This window comes from Pagrus pagrus, assembly GCF_965226575.1.
Source record: "Pagrus pagrus genome assembly, chromosome: 14".
NCBI lineage: Eukaryota > Metazoa > Chordata > Actinopteri > Spariformes > Sparidae > Pagrus > Pagrus pagrus.
This window is the reverse complement of record NC_140198.1, coordinates 22311558-22334988: the sequence shown is the minus strand read 5'-3', so window position 1 is coordinate 22334988 and position 23431 is coordinate 22311558. Positions and strand designations below refer to the sequence as shown.

Genomic DNA, 23431 nt, shown 5'->3' with positions numbered 1-23431 from the left:
AATATGGCAACATTTGTCGTAGAATCAACTTTATCACAACGATTTAAATTGTAATTCAAATTTGCATCATTCTTAGAAGAGTGTGACTCTAATCAGATAAACTAGCTGCATCTGTAGGAACATTAGTCAAACTAATTTAATTGCATTATCATCCTCAGTAAATAGAATTTGTTGTTGACCATCCCATCTTATCTCTGGAGCTCTACAGACTCAGTGTTGCATAAACACATTCTGGTTTTATGTTCTTTTGTGTTTCATATCTAACAAGACAAAACCGAGACATTTTGGGACTTTTCTCCCTTTTCATGAACTCTATGTCATCATGTCAAGTTATAAAGTCCTATTGATTCCGACAAACTGAGATTAGAGAGTGAATTAAAATGTCACTCCGGGGCTTCCGGTCTGAGCGGTGCCATGTGAGGACGCGTTCTTACTGAGCTCCTTGCCAACACTATTAATCAATATAGAAGCAGCTATTTAATGTAAAGATCTTGAGTCACACTCATAATAGAAGCCAAGACGTCGCACCAGGCTTGAAATTTTGACCTAACGCTCGCTGAAAATGTCTAAAAACCCCCAAAAAGCGCCTGACACAAGGGTTAGCTCCAAGGCTAGCCCAGAGGCTAACGCTGCACCTGATGCTGTACCTAACGCTGCACCCGACCGGGGACCCGGACATGAGGCCATCCTCCTAGCAATCGCCGAGTTGAGGACTGAATTGCTCACCAAAGCGGAGGCACAATCCGCTGAAATTCGGAACCAGGTTGACCAGCTAAGAGCATAAGTTAAACTAGCCAACGATAATGCTAACGCCAAGAGTGAAGCCCTAGATAAACTGGTGGGGTCCTTGAGTCTGCAGCCAGACTATTTTTTGCTGGACAAGAAACTCCTCCCCTTGCTGAGGTCTAGTGAATATGATAGCATCGTTATCTCTGACCATAGCCCAGTAACAATGGTGCTTTGCTTTCCAGATAACGAGCCTCCATAACGCACCTGGAGACTTAAAGCAACACTAGATAGTTTTTCGACCTTAAAATAATATTTCTAAACTCAGTTAAGTGGTAGAATAACGGTTAAAAGGATGAACGGTGACACCTCTGCAGCCTGAGGGGGGTCGCGCCGGCAGAAACCGCACTGCGTAAGTTCTCAGAGCGGGTAGGTACATACCTGACGTAAAGGCGTCTAGTGCGACCTGCTTTATGACGCGTTTATTCGTCAGTGGATTTAGCCAGCAGCTACTTAGATTTTTTGTAAACCAACACCATGGCCAAGCCAGCTAAAAAAGCCAACAAGGTATTGTCTGAGGAGGCGAAGAAATGAAAAAGAGAAAGTGATATAACATGAGCCGGACATGGATAAATATTGGACCAGCTTACACTCTGTGGTGCGAGCTGAAAGAACTGATGGCGACCTAGCCTTAATATATATACATATTTATTATCTTACTGACTTTTACTTTGAGTTGATTTGTTGTTATGTGGTGTTCATTGGGGCTCTATTTGTCCAGTTTATAACCATAATAAAGCCGGGAGATAAGCTAATGCTGTCCGTTTCGATAGCTTGCTCGTTTTCATGTAGTGACTGTAAACGATGACTAACTTACTAAAACACTATGAACGTCTTGTCTTGTAAAGTTGCAGATTCCTTAGTTCATGCAGATAATCAACATAATTGTTGAACAGTGTGGTCGGGAGGTAACGTCAGGCTATTATTGATATCAATAACGTTAGCACGCTACTTAGCTACTGTTGTCGTACCGAGTTGGTTGTAGTTATTACACCAAACACAACGTCAGCTTGCACGTTTTCATGTAGTGACTGTAAACGATGACTAACTTACTAAAACACTATGAACGTCTTGTCTTGAAAAGTTGCAGATTCCTTAGTTCATGCAGATAATCAACGTAATTGTTGAACAGTGTGATCAGGAGGTAACGTTAGCATGCTACTTACTGTTGTCATACCGAGTTGGTTGTAGTTATTATGCCGAACACAACGTCGACTTGCGATTGTATTCAGTAACTCCCGAAAACGTAGTTATATTTTCAGACGTTACTAAACACATTCACACCCAAGTGTCGTGTTTTGGAAGTAACTTAGTCGGTGCAATCACTATAACCAACTCGGTATGAGGATAATTCTAGCACGCTAATGTGCTGTGCAGCCTATATGCTAGCAAACTACCAACTGCTATCTCTGAATCTAGCTTGTTGTTGGCACTCGATTGAGTTTTTTTCAGACGATTTCGTGATTCGCCGGCTCCGTCAACAAATTCACGTGTATTCATTTTCCCCAGGGATGCTAGTAACAGATAATTGCGCTTCTCAACCAGCCGGCGGTAGTAATGAGTCCAAACTACCTAGTGTTGCTTTAACCCACGTCTTTTGTCTGATGAAGATTTTGTTAACTTCCTATACTCCCAAATTGACTTCTTTCTAGAAACAAATCAATCACCAGACACGAGCCACTCCAACCTGTGGGAAGCAATGAAAGTGTATTTACGCGGTCAGATAATATCTTATAATGTAAGCATGAACAGAAGACGGTCAGCACGCCTTAATGGGTTGATCTCTTTGATAAAGGATGTTGATCATAAAAATTCTGAAGCTCCATCTGCGGATCTCTGTAAAGAGAGAATAGGTTTGCTAACAGAATTCGATACCCTCTCATCTGGTGTAGCTGAGGAGCTTCATCTTAAATCTCACCAAGAATTCTACGAGCATGGGGAACAAGCCAGCAAACTACTGAGCCATCAGCTAAGACAAGAGGCTGGATTTATAACAGAGATTAACACTCCAGAAGGGATAACCACAGATAAAAAAAAGCATAAATAAACAATTCAGAAAATTTTATGAGGACCTCTATGCCACTGAAAATTGTGATAACACTAAGTTAGCTCAGTTTTTCGATAGTCTTGAGATTCCAACCGTAGGCTGACAAGGCAGGGCAGACCTTGATAGCAACATTTCAGCAGCTGAAATTGATCGGGCAATTAAAAAGATGAAGAGTGGTAAGGCTCCGGGGCCGGATGGCTTCCCTATTGAATTCTTAAAAAAATTCTCATTCAAACTAAGCCCTCTTTAAAAAAACGTATATACCGAGGCATTGGAGCGTGAGACTCTCCCTCCTACAATGACCCAGGCCACCATTTCAGTCCTTCTTAAGAAAGGAAAGGGCCCTCTGAATTGTGAGTCATTTCGGCCTGTTAGTCTACTCTGCTGCGACTACAAAATCTTGACCAAGGTTCTGGCTAGTAGATTGGAGTCTGTTATGCATACAGTGATACATCCAGATCAGACTGGTTTTATTACAGGGCGGCAGCTTTTTGGCAACATACGAAGGCTTTTTAATATCCTTTATTCCCCGAAACTCCACCTACAGCAGAGGTTTTGCTCTCCCTCGATGCTCGCAAAGCATTTGACCGGATTGAGTATGAGTATCTTTTTGCAACTCTCGTCTGTACTAATAAAATAATCTCCAACTATTTTCCTATATGTAGGAGGACGAGACAGGGCTGTCCATTGAGCCCACTTCTGTTTGACCTCGCCATTGAACCACTAGCGGTTGCACTTAGGAGTGCCGAGGAGCTCATGGGTGTTGTTGGGGGGGTCAAACTCACAAACTGTCTCTATATGTGGACGACCTGGTACTTTACCTGTCCGATCCTTGCACCTCTCTTCCTAAGGCATTAGAAATTATCTCAGGCTTTGGAGAGATTTCAGGCTACAGAATCAACCTTACTAAGAGTTTGCTCTTCTCTATTAGCGACCAGGCTCGACAGATGTCTTTTGAGACATCAACATATCAACTAAAAGAAACTCGTTTACACTTTTACCTATCTTGGCGTATCAGTAACCAGTAAGTACAGTGACTTATTCAAGCATAACTTTAAACCAGCCCTGGAGAGGGCCAAACAAGACCTTATCCGTTGGTCAACGCTGCCTATGTCACTTGCTGGCAGGGTTAATTCTGTCAAGATGATAATTATGCCCAGGTTCTTATTCTTGTTTCATATAATACCTGTTTTTATCCCAAAGTCTTTTTTCAGAGAGCTAGATAAATCTATATGCACCTTTATCTGGAATAAGACCATCCCACGAATAAGGAGGGCACATCTTGAGAAACAGAAAGAGGCTGGAGGCTTAGCATTACCACATGTTTTACAATATTACTGGGCAGCTAATATTTATAAACTAATATACTGGGTCTCTGCGTCTTATGAGGAGGGTGGACCTGTATGGGTTGAAATAGAACAACATTCCGCTCATCCGGTGTCCTTACCTTCTTTAGTATGTGCGCCATTGCCACTCAGTAAGCAGCGCCTCACAAACAATCTTATTGTGAGTGGCTCACTTTGAATATGGTCCCAATTCAGGACCCACTTCAAACATAGACAGGCTATGCCCTCTTTCTCCCAATCTCAGCCAGTGCACTCTTTCCACCCTCACTCGTGGATACAGCATTTAAGTTATGGTTCAGGAATGGTCTAAAAAGGGTGAAGGATCTTTTTAAGGATGGTGTGTTCATGTCATTAGAGCAGCTGGTAAATGAGTATAATATCCCCAGTTCACATTATTTCAGGTATCAGCAGGTGTGTGTCTTTGTTCGGAAACATTTTCCTTCCTTTCCGTTACTCTCGCCAAATGACTGGATAGATGAGTGGTTGGAGGGGGATCTAAATCAGAGAGGAGGAGTGAGCAGATTATATGAGGATATCGAGATGATCACCTCACCATCACTTAGTCATATTAGGGCAGGGTGGGAGGAGGAACTAGGATTTTTAAGTGTCGGACGTCTCCTGGCAAAGCGCAATTAAGAGAATACATTCAACTTCGATTTGTATCAGACATGGTTTGCTTCAGTTTAAGGTGCTCCACAGGCTTCATCTATCTAGGAGTAGGCTTGCCAGGATATATCCAGAGGTCGACCCGATGCTGTCAGGCTACGGCTACCCTCTATCATATGTTCTAGGCTTGCCCATTTGGTGTGACCCCTGCTGGGATGGTGATATCTGGTGCACAATCACAATCAGACGCCATTGCGTTTTCATCTCTATTGGCCAGACGTCTTATTTTGTGTAATTGGAAGTCAGATATGCTTCCCACACACAGGCGCTGGGTTGAGGATGTAATGGCACACTTGAAACTTGATAAGTTGAAACACACGATCAGGGGTTCAACCCAGAGATTTTACAAGGTCTGGCAGCCATTTCTGAATTATTTTAACTAACAATTCCCTGCTGGTAACACTGGGACATAATTGAGTCACAGGCTCTGTAACTCTGTAACATGTCAGTTTTGTTTGTGCTATTATTGTCATTTTATTATTGTATATGTTGGGGTTGATGTTTGGGGACTTGTTAATTTTTCCTCGTCACCTACTCCACTCCCTCTCTCACATACGCACACAGGATACACTTTCATTAGTCTAAATAACGAACAAGTGGTCAGCAGTGTGTTGTTTTCATCACAAGGCAAAGAAGATAGTGTTCTTCAATTCAGAAATCACATTACAGTTACTAATCAAAACATTTATGTCGTTACTCGAGTTACATCAATTATCTTCGTATTGAAAGGTTAGGAAAAAAAATCATCAAACCTGGCCTGACCTCTCCTGATATCCAGGACATTCATCAAAGTGGTGCAGTCTAGTGCAGCGGTGGATCACATCCACTGCTTTGGTGATAAACATGTAAAATACGCTGGTCTTGTCCACTATAGAGCTGAGGATTGGTGAGCGAGCGACTCAAGTGAGAGTGTGTGTAGCCTGTTACAATTTCAAAGTGACTTTTTTTCCCTTCCAAGTCTGTCATCATCATATAATGGTGCTAGGAACAGCAGTCGTATTTTTTATTTATTCGTTTAGATGCAATTAATATTTGTACAAGACGATCTTCCTGTCTTTGTCTTTTTGCCGTCCTTTTTGTGTGTGCCTGCATTTCATTTGTTTAATAGCCATTGTGTATTGAAGTCTGTCTTTTTCACTCTTTCTTTGTCAGTTAATTTTGTTTGGGGTGTCTCTGTGTTGTAGATATGCGGCAGCCTGTTTTTGTCAGTTTTGTTTTGCCTTTGATTTATTTCCGACTACAGCTTCTTATCATTAAAGCCCGCTTTTTGTTTTTCTGTGCGGTCGCCTCTGTCTGTCTTGCGTTTGGGTCCCTTTTTGATACCCACAACACTATCGGCTTTGTTATTAAAGAGCATAAAAGAAAGCTCTTGTTTACGCCTTCCTTACTATGATAGGGCTGATTTGTGGGCAGATGATGCTGCAGAGCAACAAAAAAGTAATGGAACAAGATACTCGTCTTGTCGTCTTTTTTCTTTTTCAGAGTTTTTTTTTTCCTTACAGGAATCACAGAAATGGTTTCCTAAACTACATGTAACATTACTCTGGAAAAGTTTTCTAATTACATATTCTGTTTACCCCTCACATACACTCACACACTGCCACACTCTGTTTCTCTTATCTGTTTTTCATTATTAGAACAGATGTGTCTATATATTGGAGACATTTCTAATCATTTGTGACATTTCAAACTCATTCCAGTTGCTTCTCTGCTGCAGAATAATTGTAAAATAAGTGAAGCGTTTCAATCTAGCTCCCGTATTGCTCTGTAGCAGGGCGGCATCTGAGTGTGGATATGTGAATGTTTTGGCAGCAGGACGCTAAAAAAGTCGCTTCACAGTGCAGAAACTTCTCTCAGGCCGACCCATTTGAGTCAAAGTTGACTCAGTGTTTACAGGAGCCATATGTTCAGATGCTAGAACAGAGAAAAATGCATCTGGACCCAGCAGGGATCTAACACAGAAGCACCACCGTGCACAATTTGTCTGACTGCCACTCTGTCCTGTTCAGATTACTGATGGACAACAGGATCAGACGAGTTCCAGAAAACACCTTCCAGTCTCTGTTGAAACTGGCTGAACTGTGAGTTTGTTTATGTCTTTATCATTCTGTACATGTAACCACTTCACTTTCTATCAGGCGGTTTCACTGGGGACTGTAGAGAATCTTTAAATGCTGTGATGTTGAGGGAGATTCTTCAGGCTGGTGGAAAATTAACATTTCACCGCCTGACTCAAATTTAATTCATTTCATATCAGCAGATTCTTGTCAGCGATACGGACTTTACTTTTAAAAGACCTCATTATACAATAAAACATTTCAGCTGATTTAACAATGAAGGCAGTATTGTCTGGCTGGTTAAGAATAAAATAATTCCCAAATATTTTGTGAAATCTAATGTATTATGAAAACATGACCACATTATGTAAGGAGCGCTGGGTTATGTAAATTATATTTAAATATTTAATTCAATCACCAGCTGCCTGAATTTGATGTTGATCTTTTAATAGATGTTCTATTGGCTATAGTCAAATGAATGAAGTAACCCACAAGAGGCGAGTAATAATTTCACAGATCTGCAAAAAATGTCAACACAATAAATGTTTGAGAGTGAAATGACACCATGAAACAATTAATTAATAAATAAATTATATTATTATGTATTATTATAAATTAACAATTAATATAAGAGTAATGAACAAGAAATGAATCAGAAAGCACGCAAGACTTCACATGAAAGTCTTCAAAAACTGTTTTTGAATCTATTTAAACTTCTGTATTAAATCTCTTTCTATTGTGTTTATTCTAGGACCTAAGATAAGTGTGACAGATATTTAAGGAGTAGTTTTGTTCTGCAGAGATTTATTCTTGATGTTTTTGCAAATCCCTGATAAGCAAATCCACTGTTTTAGAAACCAGTTCCATTGGTCAGTGTGTATTCTGCTAGTTATTTAAAAAATAATAAAAGGAGAAAAAATAACATAGAACCAGAACTTTGCACAATGTCTTATAAATGCTTTCCATTTTCACGTGTGGTGATGAATGAATGTAAGTGAATCTGCACATTTCTCGTTTTGCTTTTCTCTGTAGATTTAGCTCTCTATTTTTTGTCCATCTCGTTTTCTCTCTTTCGTCGTGTTCAGGAATCTGTCCAGCAACAGGATAAGAGAGCTTCCAAAAAACACCTTTAAGAATCTCTCAAAGTCCCTCCTTAAACTGTGAGTAGCTGAGTCTGGCTGTGAGGAGAGGTGTGCTCCCTTATGTGAGGATTATCTTTATCTTACTGTTAATTAACTATAGATATTGTAAGTTGGTGAAGGTATAGTTATACAGCCACAACTTTATCCCATATTGAGTCTGAACAGTTTAATTTTACTGGTAGATTTATTGTTCGTCTTCGACCTGTTTCCCTGTTAAAAATGACAAAGAACATCTGTCTCTTGTTGCAGAAATATTTCCCACAATCCCCTTCTCCACATTCTCCCCAGCCACTTCAACCACCTGATAAATCTTCAGTCTCTGTGAGTACACAGGCACAGACACATGCACACACTCACAGACACTGTGTGGTAGTTAAATATGCTCTGTCTTCTATAGGGCTCTGGAGGGGATCGAGATCCCAGACATTCAGACGAAGATGTTCCTGCCGATGAAGAACCTCTCCCACATGTACGCACAGAAGCATCACAAACCTCACACATGAGGCTGTCGCTGAACAGCCAAACATGACATCCCTTTGTCACCTTCTATTTTTATTTCCTCCTTTCCTACACCAGCTACTTTAAGACGTTCCAGTACTGCTCCTACGCGCCTCACGTCAGGTCCTGTAAGCCCAACACGGACGGCATCTCGTCCTTTGAGGACCTGCTGGCCAACATGTTGCTGCGGGTGTCCGTCTGGGTCATGGCCTTCATCACCTGCTTCGGTAACCTCTTAGTGATCGGAATGAGGTCACTGATACGAGCTGAGAACAACCTGCATGCTGCCTGCATCAAAGTCCTCTGCTGTGAGTAACCACACACTACATTTCCTGGAAACAAAACTAAAAACAAATCAAGATGTTATGCAGAAGTAGATTGATGTGTGAATACATGTAGCATTCAACTGTGCACAGAAGGGCGTAAGTTGACAACAACAGTGCTAAAGTATGGCTGTGGTTATTGTGCTGTGATTGGCTCAGACCCCTCATTTGCACAATGAAGCAGAAATGCATAGAGAAAAGTAAAAAGAAATACAGGAATGAATAAGTTTGTGGAAATGAATAGGGGAAAAATGCAAATGGAAAAATAATACAGAAATAAATCAAAAATAATAATAAATTAATAAGCAAAAAGGAAAATGAAATGGGAAAGTCAATAGATAGTTTAATTAATACAAAGGTAAATAAATACAGTGACAAATAAAAGCAGAAATATCTATGTATGTCAATTTTATAAATTAATTAATGCCTACATATATTTTCCATTTTATTTTCATGTAATGAGATGGTAATTTATTTATTGAGCCATTTATTTATTTCAGATTTTGGCAGGTGCAGTCCTCCAAACTAAAAACATAAACATTTAAAATTTAAAAAAAATTTAATTTAAAGATAAGGCTGTTCGAGAGTCCTTGCTGCAAGTGCTTGGTATGTACCTTGCGCTTGAGGGCATCTGCACCTGGCTTTTTATGCATTATTCACACCACTGTGCACTGTGCAAAATAATTTGCCACGCAAGTGATAGAGCGAGGCGCTCAGAGTGTGCACTGAATGAAGGCCAGTGGATCTCCTTTTCAGGGGAAAGAATCCATGTGTAATATAAACATAGCACAAAAAGTAAGGACATTTGTGTTTGGAAGATTATTTCTTTGTTGTAACAATGCTTCTTGGCAATAAATCTTATACCATTGGAAAGCCTGTTTATTTCCCTCTTTAAATAGTGCCACATTTGTAAGAAACATGCATTTGTGGGATGAGCAGCAGAGCTGAGTATCTACCAAACACAAATTTCCTTACTTTTTGTGCTATGTTCACATAAAGCCTCCCGCATTAGTACGTTGAATTAAATTGTACTAATGAATGCCTATGAAAAAACATGCGAGGAGGTCAAGGTCCTGTCCTGTTCACACAACCAGGACACAATGATTTTAGATCATTTGCACACAATAAGAGCATTAGGTTCAAGCTTTAGCTGTGATTATCACAATTAATATTGCTCTTCAATCCTTATCAGCTGTATTATAATGAAGACTCTCTCGAGATGATCGTCATCGTTCCCACCTCCTGCAGTTCATTTCTATTTTTTTATCTATAAGCACTGTTAGTCACAGTGAATCCTCATTTCTGTGGCAGTTTGGTTAGATTTAGACGAATGGTGGCTGGTGAATCAAAAGATTGGGGAGGACAGGAGGGAAACCAACCCACAAAATCATGTTATTTTGCACTAGTTTGCTACTTATCTCTGCTCTTTTTATGTTCAATGAAAAAGAAAAAGTAAAACCACGCCTTATGAGATTTCTTCTAAAGCCTATGTTATCTAAAAAACATCCACACATATCCATTGCCTTTTCAACATCTAGACATTTTGACTTCCCTCCCCTCCTGCTTTGTATTCACTCCGTTTTATAATGTCACTCAGTTTCCTTTTCTTTAGTTCTCATGTGTCAGCTTTACTTAAAACTTTTATCACTTATATCCCCTGTCTCTCTCTGACTCACCCTCTGTCAGTTTCTCCCCTTCCCTCCTTTTTGGTCATGCTCCAGGCTTCGCGCCCTTCGCTCTGCTATTCAGGATAATTCTTAACTGCAGCATGTCGTGTAGGCGTTTGTTGCAGGAGGAAAACAAAAAAAGATGAAGCTTTAAAAATGTCATTGTGGCTTCCTCGAGTCGTACATTAACCCAGTGACTTCTCAACCACCCACTCAGTCACACACCTGCACCCAGCCACATCACAAGGGATTACTGGTCGGAGGGTAGAAATGATTTTCTGCATTTTAATGAGAGATTTGGGGGTCTGGCTGGAAGTGCCAGAAGCCGCCAGATGGATCTTTCTCTCTAAATGGACCATTTCTCATTGTTCAGGTGCAGACTGCCTCACGGGCGTGTACCTTTTCTTCGTCGGAGTGTTCGATGTAAAATTTCGGGGGCAGTACAATCGTCACGCCCTGCTTTGGATGGAGAGCGTGGAGTGTCGGACCATTGGCTTCCTGGCCATGCTGTCCTCAGAGGTAACTAAGATTAGCATCCGTCTTGCAACAACCACACATACACAAGTTTGAGCACATTCTTGTAAACAACTGAAGTGAATGACTTGTTCTGTTTGTGCAATGATTGGATTACTTCTAGTATCTGCCTCTTAGGTCTCTTAAGTAATGGACAGACAAGGAGGAGACAGCATCAGAGCATGCTGAAAATCTGTGACAGTACAGCAGACTGATGCTACTGATGTGAATAGGAATCGTTTTAGCTTGAGCCAAACTCAATTTCTGTCTGGAAGGAAGGAAATCAGTCTGAAAGTTTATGGTTCACTTTGAAAAGTGGTGCGACTGTAAGTAGCTTATGAGTTAAATGAAATGCAGGTGTTTCCCCTCAGGTGTCCGTTCTCCTCCTGACCTACCTGACTCTGGAGAAGTTCCTGGTCATTGTGTTCCCCTTCAGCAACCTGCGCCCGGGCAAACTTCAGACAGGGGTGAGCCGAACTACTAATAGAGGGAAAGACTCTGTTCTAATTTCACATGAACTTGATCTTCTCCTTTTATTTGTTTTTGATGTTTTATGTAGAAAATCTCTAAAGAAACAACAGTGGTAACTGCTCACTGTAGCTGTCGGTTGTGTGTAAAATAATCATACAACCCTAATGCTGTGACAACACTGGATTTGTTCTTCTGTAGTAGTTCAGTGTACTTTGTATTCAATTGAATGTATTTATATAGCGCGGAATCATAGCAGAAGTTATCTCGGGGCACTTTTCACATAGTGCTGGACATACTGTACTCGTTATAACCTTATGTGTCACTCTGTGGCCTTTGATGTAGCTACCTATAGAAACAGATTACAAACTATATTACAGATCAGATCCTACTTCTAGCGAGGTAGAGCCAGAAAAGCTGTTTTACGTGTGCAGGTGCACCATTTCAGATTGGGTCACAGAGTGTTCGCAACGCCTGCTTTGATTTGAAATTACTGATACAAATCTGATTAAATGACAACACTGCTGTCAGTTGAGTCACCTTGTATCTGTGAAAACACCTGTTTAGGAATTCTTTATCAAGATTCTCATTAAAACAGCTATTAGCTTTTGACACTTTTTACCATTTAGGGCAGATGGACAAAGCGTTAGTTCAAGAAGAACAGCTGTTTTGTTTATAGATTCAATCACTGCCTCACTCACAGCTGTGTGGGTTATCAGCTGACTAGAAATGTCCAATAATATTCATGTGTTTCTCATTTTTGTTTGCTGCCTAGCTCACACGTACAAAAATATTTTAAAAAAGGGTTTTAAAACCTAATGATCTCCGCCTGGTCGAGTGTTTTTGCACCTTTTCAGAAATAATCTCCATCCATACACACACCTGAAAACCTGGCGCGTGCCAGTGTAAGCAGGAAGCAGATTGTATACCCTGTGGTTTGTTGCTTAGTTACAGAAAATGCTATGAATGATTTATTTTTTTTTTTACTTTGATTGAATTTTACAGGTAAACTTTCATAAAGCCGGGAAACTGAGCTCGTCACAGAATCCTCCTGGATATTGTTATTTTTTATTAAAGAATTGTCAGCAGCTGTTTTTGTCTCTGTTTTCTATCATTGTATTTTCAATGTCCGATTGTGTCTTTTGAAATATAGACAATACAAAATCCACTCTGTCAATGCAAAAGATTATGCTCCAAGTTCACATTTGCCAGAGATGCTACATACACTGATACAACTTGATTAGGAAGCTAACATGGGTGTCGATGTCGTCGTTTCCAAAAATCTCCATTTCTGCACTTCCAGACCTAGACACAGAAAACAGTGTCTGAATAACATGTTGTCTCTGCTACCAGGTGATCCTGACATCTATCTGGCTGCTGGGGTTCATTATTGCTGCTGTGCCCCTCATGAACGAGGATGTGTTTGGAAACTACTACGGACGTAATGGGGTCTGCTTTCCCCTTCACTCTGACAGGCAAGAAAAACCTACCGCCAAAGGATATTCCACAGGCATTTTTCTGGGTAAATTGATGAAAAAATGTGTTTTTTTCAGGACGGCTCATTCCACAGTGAATACTGATTTAGTGTACTGAAAAAGTTGGTAGCATTGTTATTTGTTTATCACCTGCGGGTACCTCTAAATCCTCTGCATCCAATCAGTGAAACTGATGAAGCATTCATGCTCTAAAGACAAAAAATAAAAAGGAAAAAGAAAACACGGTACGCAAATGTACCACCTCTGGTCCCATTTTAGGTGGCATTGTTACACATCAATTAACAGAACGGGGAACACGCTGCACCTTAGATTGGGCTCATACACGGCAAACGCTCGGGCTCCTTCAACAATGCACAATTAGTCTGGGTTCTTATTACTCAATGTTCTTACTGAGCACCCATTGAAGTCGGTGATGAATGAACAATGGGGATATTCTGTCTAAAAGGGTGCCAGCGTTGACATCACTGAGCTGTTAAAATAAGAATCCAGTGAAATAATTCACGAGATGCCTTAGTTTGTGATTCATCACCAGCTTTTCTATGCTGCTGTGATACTGTATGTATGCTCATATGAAAAATTCATGTGTGTTTGAGTAAGTGTACTATATATAACGTACCTGCCAACCTGTGTTGTATGCACATGTATGCAGTGGTGGAATTTTATTCAGGTCTCTACTTAACTGCACTATTTAGGTGTTTGTACTCAACTTGAATATTTCTATTTTCAGAGATGGCAAAAGTGCACACGTTCTTTACTCAAGTAGAAGTACAGATACTTTTGTGAAAAAAGACGAGAAGATAAAGTAGAAATACTGATTCAACTTCTTTACTCAAGTAAAAGTCAGAAATTACAGGCTCTGAAATGTACTCAAAGTATAAAAGTAAAAAGTATCCATCTGAAGGACATTTCTAAATAACACGTCATATTAATATAATAATTATACTATAATACTATAATTCAAAGATTATTAAACTTAAAGATAGAGTGAGTAGGATTTGTCCGAGCAGACAGATTGTTGATTGTTGATTCCAAGGATGACCAATACCCACATTTTTGGGTTGGTAAATCGTCCTGACCACAGCAACAAACTGACAAAAAAAGAAAATCCAGGCTGAGGGCTGCAGGGTCTCTGCAGATAAGAGACACTAACACACCTTTTTTTAATTATAAAATTAAATGCATTGTTAAAGGTTAAACCGGTTGTTCACCTAGTTCATCTATTAATTAATTAATTTAGACTATACAATTTCATCACTTGAATTTGTTGTAAAGGTCTTCTGTTTGTACCGTTTTCATTTTCGTATTCTTTGCTTATTTTTTTTTTTGAAAGCTTTTTTCATAGTTTGTTTTCTTTAGTTTTACTTTAGTTCTAAAAATATATCTATCCATCTGTTGTTTGAGGCCCAGAAGAGGAACAATTATTCAAGATGTCAGAAAATGAGCTAAGATTAGAAAAACTTTCAAAAAAGTAACACCAATCCGTGAAGCAGAACTTTGTTTGTTCTTCTTTTCTACCACATTAATCATCTCACAACCCCTGATGATGCTCACGAATTAACCTATTGTGTCATCTATAGAAGTAAAAGGAGCTGGTACTTTTACCTTTTAATCCTGAAGTACATTTTGTTGATAATACTTCTGCACCTTGAATTTAGTGGGATTTTGAATGCAGGACTTTAACCTGTAATGAAGCATTTTTACATTCATGTATTGATACTTTTATTTCCTGTGTTTTACTTCAATTCTTGTGTTCTTATCTGGAAAATAAAACTGTTTTATGTCATCTCTGTGTAAAGCACTTTGCTCAACTTTTTTTGTGTGTGCCTCTGGAAATACACGTGACTTGACTTCAGTAAAGGATCTGAATAGCATGTGCGTTTCTTTAGGTCTAAACCTGGTGGCCTTCCTGGTGATCGTCCTATCCTACTCCGCCATGTTCTACTCCATCTATAAAACTGGCATTAATGCCACAGACTTGAGGAGCAGACTGCACAGTGACGTGGCTGTGGCCAACAGGTTTTTCTTCATAGTGATCTCTGACGCCCTCTGCTGGATTCCCATATTTTTGGTGAAAGTCCTGTCACTACTGGAGGTGGAGATACCTGGTAAGAAAAGAACTATACATGAACATGTCATAAATAACTAAGTCACCCTGCCACACACCAGCGATCTATTGTTGAAGCCCTCTGCCTTTGTAACAGCATGATATACAGGCACACACTGCTTTAAAATTCACACACCTCTGCTTCTGTTCTCCTTTAGGCACAATCTCCAGCTGGGTGGTCATCTTCATCCTTCCCATCAACAGCGCCTTGAACCCCATCCTGTACACTTTGACCACCAGCTTCTTCAGAGAGCAGGTGGAAGTCTTACTCTGTCGCTGGCAGAGAAGACACACCTTGAAAAAAGACCGCAAATGCCTAACCTCCTCCACAAGCTTCATGGAGGCCCATCGGGTTCTAGGCTACCAGCTGCCCGCCTACCTCCAGCGGGTGTCACCAAACCGCGCAGATCCTCGCTACGCCTGAAGGAGATGGGTGCTTTTACTGGCACTTTCAAAAATACGGGTGGAGAGCCCTGTTGCTGGTTAAATACTGAGGATTATCAGTCACTGAGCCGTCTCATCATGCTTCTACCCAGGGGCGTCGCACCCGTGGGGGATGTGGGTGTTTTAACAGCCACACTTTTCCCGGTTAGAGGGTTCAACAGCCACACTTTTTCTGCAGTTTTTCCGCAGTTTTGCATAAACGCCTCACTACAGTCGCTCAGTTTCTCTGGCCGCTCTCTGTCTGCGCTGCGGATGCCTCCTCTCACCCTCCCTCTCCTGTTGTTGCTTCAAACATGACACCGGCTTTCAGTGTGACCGGCTGATGATTGGCTTGTTCTGCCCAGCCTGTCCAGCCTCTGCTGTGTTAGATTTATCGTTCAGCTCGTGCTGAGGAGGCGGGAACTAGCCATAGATGTACATATACATAGACGCTTCACTGAGCGCTGAATCGTACGTCGAAGTCAGTGGAGTGAACTTTATAAAGCTCCTTCTACAAAGCGCTATAAGTTCATGCCTCTCATTTACACATTCACACACGTACGAAAAGAAAAACACATACGTGGGTTTGGTGCCTACCTGTTTACTGAACATATAAGGAGTAGTTAACGTTTATAATCATCAGAGAACGTTACAGACGTTGTTTTTGGTACCTGTCTGTTTCCCAGATATATTCGTACGTGTGTGAATGGGTCAATGGGAGGCAACAAGGATGTGTGAGACACTCCATCTCACTCCTATTGCCTCTCCTCCTGTCCGTATCCCACCTCAGCGCTTCACAGGTAGTGCTCCTGCACATGTACATGCGTCCCCTTCTGACTACTACAGGACTGAATTCTACAAAGTTCTGGATGTTGTTGACATGCAGTCTAGAGAAAGATTTGAGCAGGAGGGAATGCAAATGTTAAGGCATCTGGAACAAGTTCTCTTAACTGGAAAGACCACATCCATCCCCCACACTTTTGAAAAGCTTACTACGCCCCTGCTTCTACCCAAAGCCGTTTACAGTTTTTTCCCCCGACGTATCCATGCAGGGTTTAGTATCTTGCTCAAAGTCACATCACACAGGGCACAAGGAGCCAGGGATCTAACCACTAACCTTACGATCTATGGAGGACTCTTCGTACCACTCAAGCTCCAGTCACCCCCATGCTTGCATGCTTATCTGGCCATATTAAAGCAACACTAGATAGTTTTTCGACCTTAAAATAATGTTTCTAAACTCAGTTAAGTGGTAGAATTACGGTTAATAGGATGAACGGTGACGCCTCTGCAGCCTGAGGGGGGTCGCGCCGGCAGAAACCGCACTGCGTAACTTCTCAGAGCAAGTAAGTACATACCTGAGGTAAAGAAGTCTAGTGCGACCTGCTTTATGACACGTTTATACATCGGTGGATTTAGCCAGCAGCTACTTGGATTTTTTGTAAACCAACGCCATGGCCAAGCCAGCTAAAAAAGCCAAGAAGGTATTGTCTGAGGAGGCGAAGAAAAGAAAAAGAGAAAGTGATATAATATGAGCCGGACAGGGATAAATATTAGACCAGCTTACACTTGGTAGGTCATATATTACATATATACATATTTATTATCTTACCGACTTTTACTTTGAGTTGATTTGTTGTTATGTGGTGTTCGTTGGGGCTCTATTTGTCCAGTTTATAACCGTAATAAAGCTGGGAGATAAGCTAATGCTGTCCGTTTCGATAGCTTGCACGTTTTCATGTAGTGACTGTTACTAAAACACTATGAACGTCTTGTCTTGAAAAGTTGCAGATTCCTTAGTTCATGCAGATAATCAACATAATTGTTGAACAGTGTGGTCGGGAGGTAACGTTAGCATGCTACTTAGCTACTCTTGTCGTACCGAGTTGGTTGTAGTTATTGCACCAAACACAACGTCAGCTTGCACCTTTTCATGTAGTGACTGTAAACGATGACTAACTTACTAAAACACTATGAACGTCTTGTCTTGAAAAGTTGCAGATTCCTTAGTTCATGCAGATAATCAACGTAATTGTTGAACAGTGTGATCGGGAGGTAACGTTAGCATGCTACTTACTGTTGTCATACCGAGTTGGTTGTAGTTATTACGCCGAACACAATGTCAACTTGCGATTGTATTCAGTAACTCCCGAAAACGTAGTTATATTTTCAGAAGTTACTAAACACATTCACGCCCAAGCGTCGTGTTTTGGAAGTAACTTAGTCGGTGCAATCACTACAACCAACTCGGTATGAGAATAATTCTAGCATGCTAATGTGCTGTGCAGCCTATATGCTAACAAACTACCAACTGCTATCTCTGAACCTAGCTTGTTGTTGGCACTCGAGTGAGGTTTCATGTTGTTGATGTTTCCAAACGAGTCTTCGTGATTCGCCGGCTCAGTCAACAAATTCACGTGTATTCATTTTCCCCAGGGATGCTCATACAGCGACAGTATTTACGACTCTAGTAACAGATAATTGCGCTTCTCAACCAGCCGGGGGTAGTAATGAGTCCAAACTACCTAGTGTTGCTTTAATGTTATTGTTCTAGCTGAGGTTACAGAAAAGTGGAACAGAGAAGAGGAGATGGATGAAAGCATGAATACCAGCATATACTGTGCAACGGAGGACGATCACAATGGACTTGTCTTAAAGGAATAGTTCACTCTAAAACAAAATTCAGTCATTATCGACTCACCCACATGCTGATGATAAGTCTGGTGTAGTTTCTTATTCCTCAAAGTGCAGCTGGAGACCCGCGGAGGTACCCTCCGGCAACGATAATCCATATAACGAGCGTAATTGGTGTCCCAGAAGAAAAGGTCCATAAAACTACACAAAAACTTTGTAATAATCCTCCATACTGCTCGTCCGCTGCAATCGAAGCGTCCTGAAGTGGCGACATCCAGAGTTTACTCGAAACGAAGTCATTTAGTACATTTTTCTAGCCTAAACAGTCACTATGCTACATCTGCCTGGAGGCACTACGGAAGCTGCGCCGGACAAGATGAACGAGACTCGCGATAGATACACACTGGTATTTACTTCCTGCTTTGAGCACCGAGCAACACACAAACACAAGAGGGATCTGCCTGCACTCATGATTTGAAGCTTTGACACTCACAGCAGCATGTAAACACCGGTGTGTATCTATCGCGAGTCTCGTTCATCGTGTCCGGCGCGGCTTCCGTAGTGCAAACGCTGTGAGGGAGACTCCCTTGAACGTGGAGCGTGCCTCCAGGCAGATGTAGCATAGTGACTGTTTAGGCTGTAAAAATGTACTAAATGACTTTGTTTCATGTAAACTCTGGATGTCGCCACTTCAGGACACTTGGATTGCAGTAGACGAGCAGTACGGAGGAATATTACAAAGTTTTTGTGTAGTTTTATGGACCTTTTCTTCTCGGACACCATTTACGCCCGTTATATGGATTATCGTTGCCGGAGGGTACCTCCGCGGGTCTCCAGCTGCACTTTAAGGAATAAGAAACTACACCAGACTTATCATCAGCATGTGGGTGTGTCAATAATGACTGAATTTTGTTTTAGAGTGAACTATTCCTTTAAGTCAAGCAAGAAAAGTGCTAATGGTGGTTTTATAGAATACATAATGTCTCACATCACATCACATCACATCACATCATGTCACTTGTCACTCCGACCCCTTCTCTCACCCCTTCTCAGGAGGAGAGGCAGCTGCGAGACAAGCCAACAAATAGCTCTCTTATCTCACAGACACTATTTTCTATTTAGGGACTTCAGGATGAAGCTCATTAAGTCAAAGATGTAGCGCTCATCAGTCGCTGAGCTGAGAAATGGTTTCAAGGATAAAAGGCCTGAACAAAAACGACGAGAATGAGCCTCGGACTGCATAAAATGTGGCACTCAAACACAATTCTAGGCACGACGCAAATTAAAATGGAAATCAGCTGCTATATTTGTTTTCATTTCATTTGCACAAAAACTCACATTTAAAATTCAAGTGCCAAAATTCTGTTCAGATTTGCGTGCCATCTACCAATTAAAATGCAAAGTCAATTTGACATGCCATTTTAATATTTTCTAACACAATAAAAATTAATAACACAGTTAATAACATGTATGTATTGTGCCATTCAAATGGTCCCTTACATTTAGGAGGCTCTGTACATCATCCCTCTGTATTTCTGCTCACTGTCTCAGCTTTTGTTGTCTTCTCTTTCTAGTAATTTCTCTTCGCTCCATCAGTTGCTGGATTTACTGTCCTGATTAGTTCTTTTTCTGTGATACTCAATCTCCAGAGCCTCCTCTTTACAGAAATGTGGACTTGAAGCTGTGGAGGAGAGAGAGACATTTGCATTTTAGCATGATGTGTGATCATGCAAAATTATTATATAAATGCAACCTGTGAAATTACTTACCATATTTTGAGTCCTGTTTCTTCTGATTATTATTTCTGATAGGTTTGTATTGAAGGGGATGAGAAAATTACGAAATGCCATGTGGTAAGTTTAAAAATGACAGCCTAAACTTGGCTTTGCATTTGAATTACTATATGTCAAAATGTGAAAACAAGCCACTCAGTCACCAGAATAAATGTTAAGTACATTTCTGCAAAACCACTGATAACTTAGAGCTTTACATTTCTTTATGCTGCAGCTTTACGTTTGTTTAGGTTCAGTTTCTTATTTGTCTCGTCACAGTGCTGAGCTTATGCTCTAGCTAGGTTTAGGCACAAAAAACACTCGGTCATGGTCAGTAAAACATCATGGTTGGGCTTAAAATACCTGTTTTTGTCATCACAAATATGGCTGGAAATTGTCCTGAGTTCACCTCAGAAATATCCTGTGGTGTAACGGTTACAAATGGTAAAACGCTGAAGTCCTTCGACACAAATATCCAGTTGTTTCCCCCTTAAAAATGCTGAAAGGCGGACTTGAACTGCCGCCACCTGTTTGGCAGCATCGTCACCTGTAACTCCACCACCATCCCCACCATGTTCCAATATGAAAGCTATGTAATAAACATGTAATGTGAACATGATATGACACCTTTTGTAAAAATGTCAATATGGCACATAGACTATGATGCGTACAAACTTGGACGTGTCTGTGGTTTGCAGAAACGTTAACTGCTAACATTATGTCCTGGCGACTGGGTATTACATATATTTAATTACATTACATTTTAACATGAGAGAAACCTGTAAGACTTAACCATCGACAGTCGCTGAATGTTGTGCATTGGTTATGTGAAGCAGCAGTTTTCCTGTTTCCTCACTGATGGTGAACTGATGCCTATTTTTGTTGTTGCTCTGATAAAATGGGTAAATTCAGACTTTTTGCCTACTTGTTTGTTACATGCCACTTTGTTCTATAACTGTGTGTACAGTATGTGCTCTCACCGTATGCTGCAGCATCTTTAAAGTCGAATCATGCAGTTTTCTTGTTTAGACCTCCTCATTGTGTGACGTTTGTCTAAATGTAGCATTAAACTCACGAAGCTGATACGTGAGGAATTTGTTGAATTAATTTTAGTTGTCACTGGGCTCGTCGGACCACTAGGACTGTTCTAACTTTGGTTTGTGTTTCTTTTTCTACCTTTTTTATAAACATATATAATATGCTATTGATTCTGCTGCCTTTCAACAGTTGCTTTGAATTAATGACAAGCATCAGCAACCAGGTAACGGTTAAAGAACAGAACATAGAGAGTTGTTGTTGTTGTGAAAATTTCTACCAAGCTGTGGAAACTAATTTCCTATAATGCTGTGCAGATGTACATCTATTTACTTTTGTTGTATGATACTTGGTACAGGAGACTGTCTTCTCTGTGTATGTTCTGTACATCATTGTGTTTGTACGCGTCAAGTTGGGGAATTTTGTGTTTATCAGTTTTCCCCACAGAGATGGCTCCTTGACTGAAATAATAAAAAGTCAACAACAAACTTGCCTTTGTGGGCTCAATATATTATCCATCAAGGAATTCAAAAAAAATGGGGGGTGTACTTTCACAGGAGCAAAGCTGACTAATACAACTCCAGCATATGCACACACACTCACACAAACAAACACACAATGTGTCGATTAAGCAATTCTGCTCAAAAATTACTGAAGCTCCATAAATGAACCTGAGAGAGAGCTGGAGCACTGCCCCACTTCCATGTTTCTTTCATCTGTTATTTTGAAAAGCTGAAAGCTGAGAAGCATATTCTAACTGCTACTAATACCACTGTACAGGACAGTAACATTTAAGTCCAGGTAAATCAATTTGTTATAATTGAACACTACATTTCCCATGAGCTATCAAAAGCTCATGAGAGCTGTTAAAAATGTAATGTTGCAGCGATGGAAGAAGTACTCATGTGAAAGTACAATATATTCAAAATGGGGCTGCCAAATTAATCGAAATATAACTAAAAACACAAAATGTCATTGCAAGAAGCTGCAGTTTTTTGCTAAAGGTAAAATGTGTGACAGTACAGCATTATATCTAAGAACTTTAGTGCTGCAGAGATGCCCTGGCCCACAGATCTTGTTCTACAGATGTAAGAAAACATTTGTGTTTGACTCCAACAAATGTCACATGATTTTAATAGCTAGAAAAGTGAACATTTGTATTATTTCTAAATAATTTCTTTAGGCTGTTTCTCAGCATTAACAAAGATCATTTAGTGTAGCCCTATGACAATCTTAGGTGAAACCAATTATATAATCATTAGCATCAAAATATACTGAAACTACCCAAAGTAAAAGTACTCATTTATGCAGAATAGCCACTTTTAGAAGCATATATATGATATAGCTACATCATAAATGATGCATTATTGTGTAAGCATCACTACTGTTGTTATACACTGTATCTTATTCCATAATAACACATCATAATTGATTAGTTGATTTATATTGTTGTGTTAATAATCTTAATCAGCAAAGTTGTTCTGTTGTTAAAATAAATGTAGAGAAGTAAAAAGTGCAATATCAGCTTACAACATGTGTTGGAATAGTTACCTATTCACAGCTTCCATAATAGAAAATCTTTTGATTACATGTTATAAAGAAATATGCTGTACACACACAAGTATTTACAGTAAAAAAAAACAACAATATATGGAATTTCACCCTCTGAGATAAAGTGATGGTTTGGATTTGCTTTTGTATGCCTGTTAAACAGGCTATTTATTATATTTTGTTTAAAGGGGCACTATGTAACTTTGGAGAAGAAATTCAAACTCGAGTTTTAATATTTACAATATTAATGAGGTTATAATATAACCTCAGAAATATTTATTTTTTCCATAACTGAATAAACAAGCTGTTCTCAGAGGAAAAGAAGGTCACAGAACACTATTTGAAGCTAGAAAGGTGGCAGGGTCAGCCAAATATAAACAAAGTAAAACAGTATGAAATTGTGTTGTTTGTTTATTCAGTTCATTCAGTCATGAAATTAAAGACAGATTGTTTATCTAGTTGTTTTAGGCATAAAAAAATCAGTCAACGAAGCTCCGTCTCTTCTGATTAAAATTTCGTTCCAAAAACCACATTGTGCACCTTCAGTAATTATACATAACAAGACAACATTAACAAGATAAGCTGTCTCTTCCATCTTTCCATTTGTTGTTTTCAGCTGCCTGCGGTAAAAGCGTCTGGTATCACACTACAACATGTCTTTTCAGTTTTCTTCTACAGCTCCTTCAGTTGACCGCACCTGCAGCGCTCAGCATCCTTCCATAGCAGGTGTCCTGCCCTTGGACCGAGGTGCGCCCCCAGCGACACGTTGAAGGACACCGCCACCAACCAATAGGAAACGTTCTTTGCCTCAGTTTCCAGAACGTCGGCCCCTAATTGGTTGCTAAGGGCGGGGCCCTGTCATCCCGAACAGTAGTGCTGTCAGCCGGGGCGGCACGACTCCTG

At 40.3% G+C, this 23431-nt stretch overlaps 1 protein-coding gene across 2 annotated transcripts in view; it reads left to right on the top strand.

Moving 5' to 3' along the window:
- Positions 1-16207, top strand: part of rxfp2a (relaxin family peptide receptor 2a) — a 37615-nt gene extending 21408 nt beyond the window's left edge. For both annotated transcript variants that reach the window (XM_084373181.1, XM_084373180.1), the window contains exons 11-20: positions 6855-6926; positions 7988-8062; positions 8294-8365; positions 8442-8513; positions 8621-8850; positions 10906-11051; positions 11417-11512; positions 12867-13035; positions 14896-15114; positions 15272-16207. In XM_084373181.1, coding sequence (XP_084229307.1) covers positions 6855-6926; positions 7988-8062; positions 8294-8365; positions 8442-8513; positions 8621-8850; positions 10906-11051; positions 11417-11512; positions 12867-13035; positions 14896-15114; positions 15272-15537 — 1417 coding nt within the window. In that variant the 3' untranslated portion in view covers positions 15538-16207. The remainder of the gene's footprint in view (positions 1-6854; positions 6927-7987; positions 8063-8293; positions 8366-8441; positions 8514-8620; positions 8851-10905; positions 11052-11416; positions 11513-12866; positions 13036-14895; positions 15115-15271) is intronic.
- The last annotated feature ends 7224 nt before the right edge of the window (positions 16208-23431 follow it).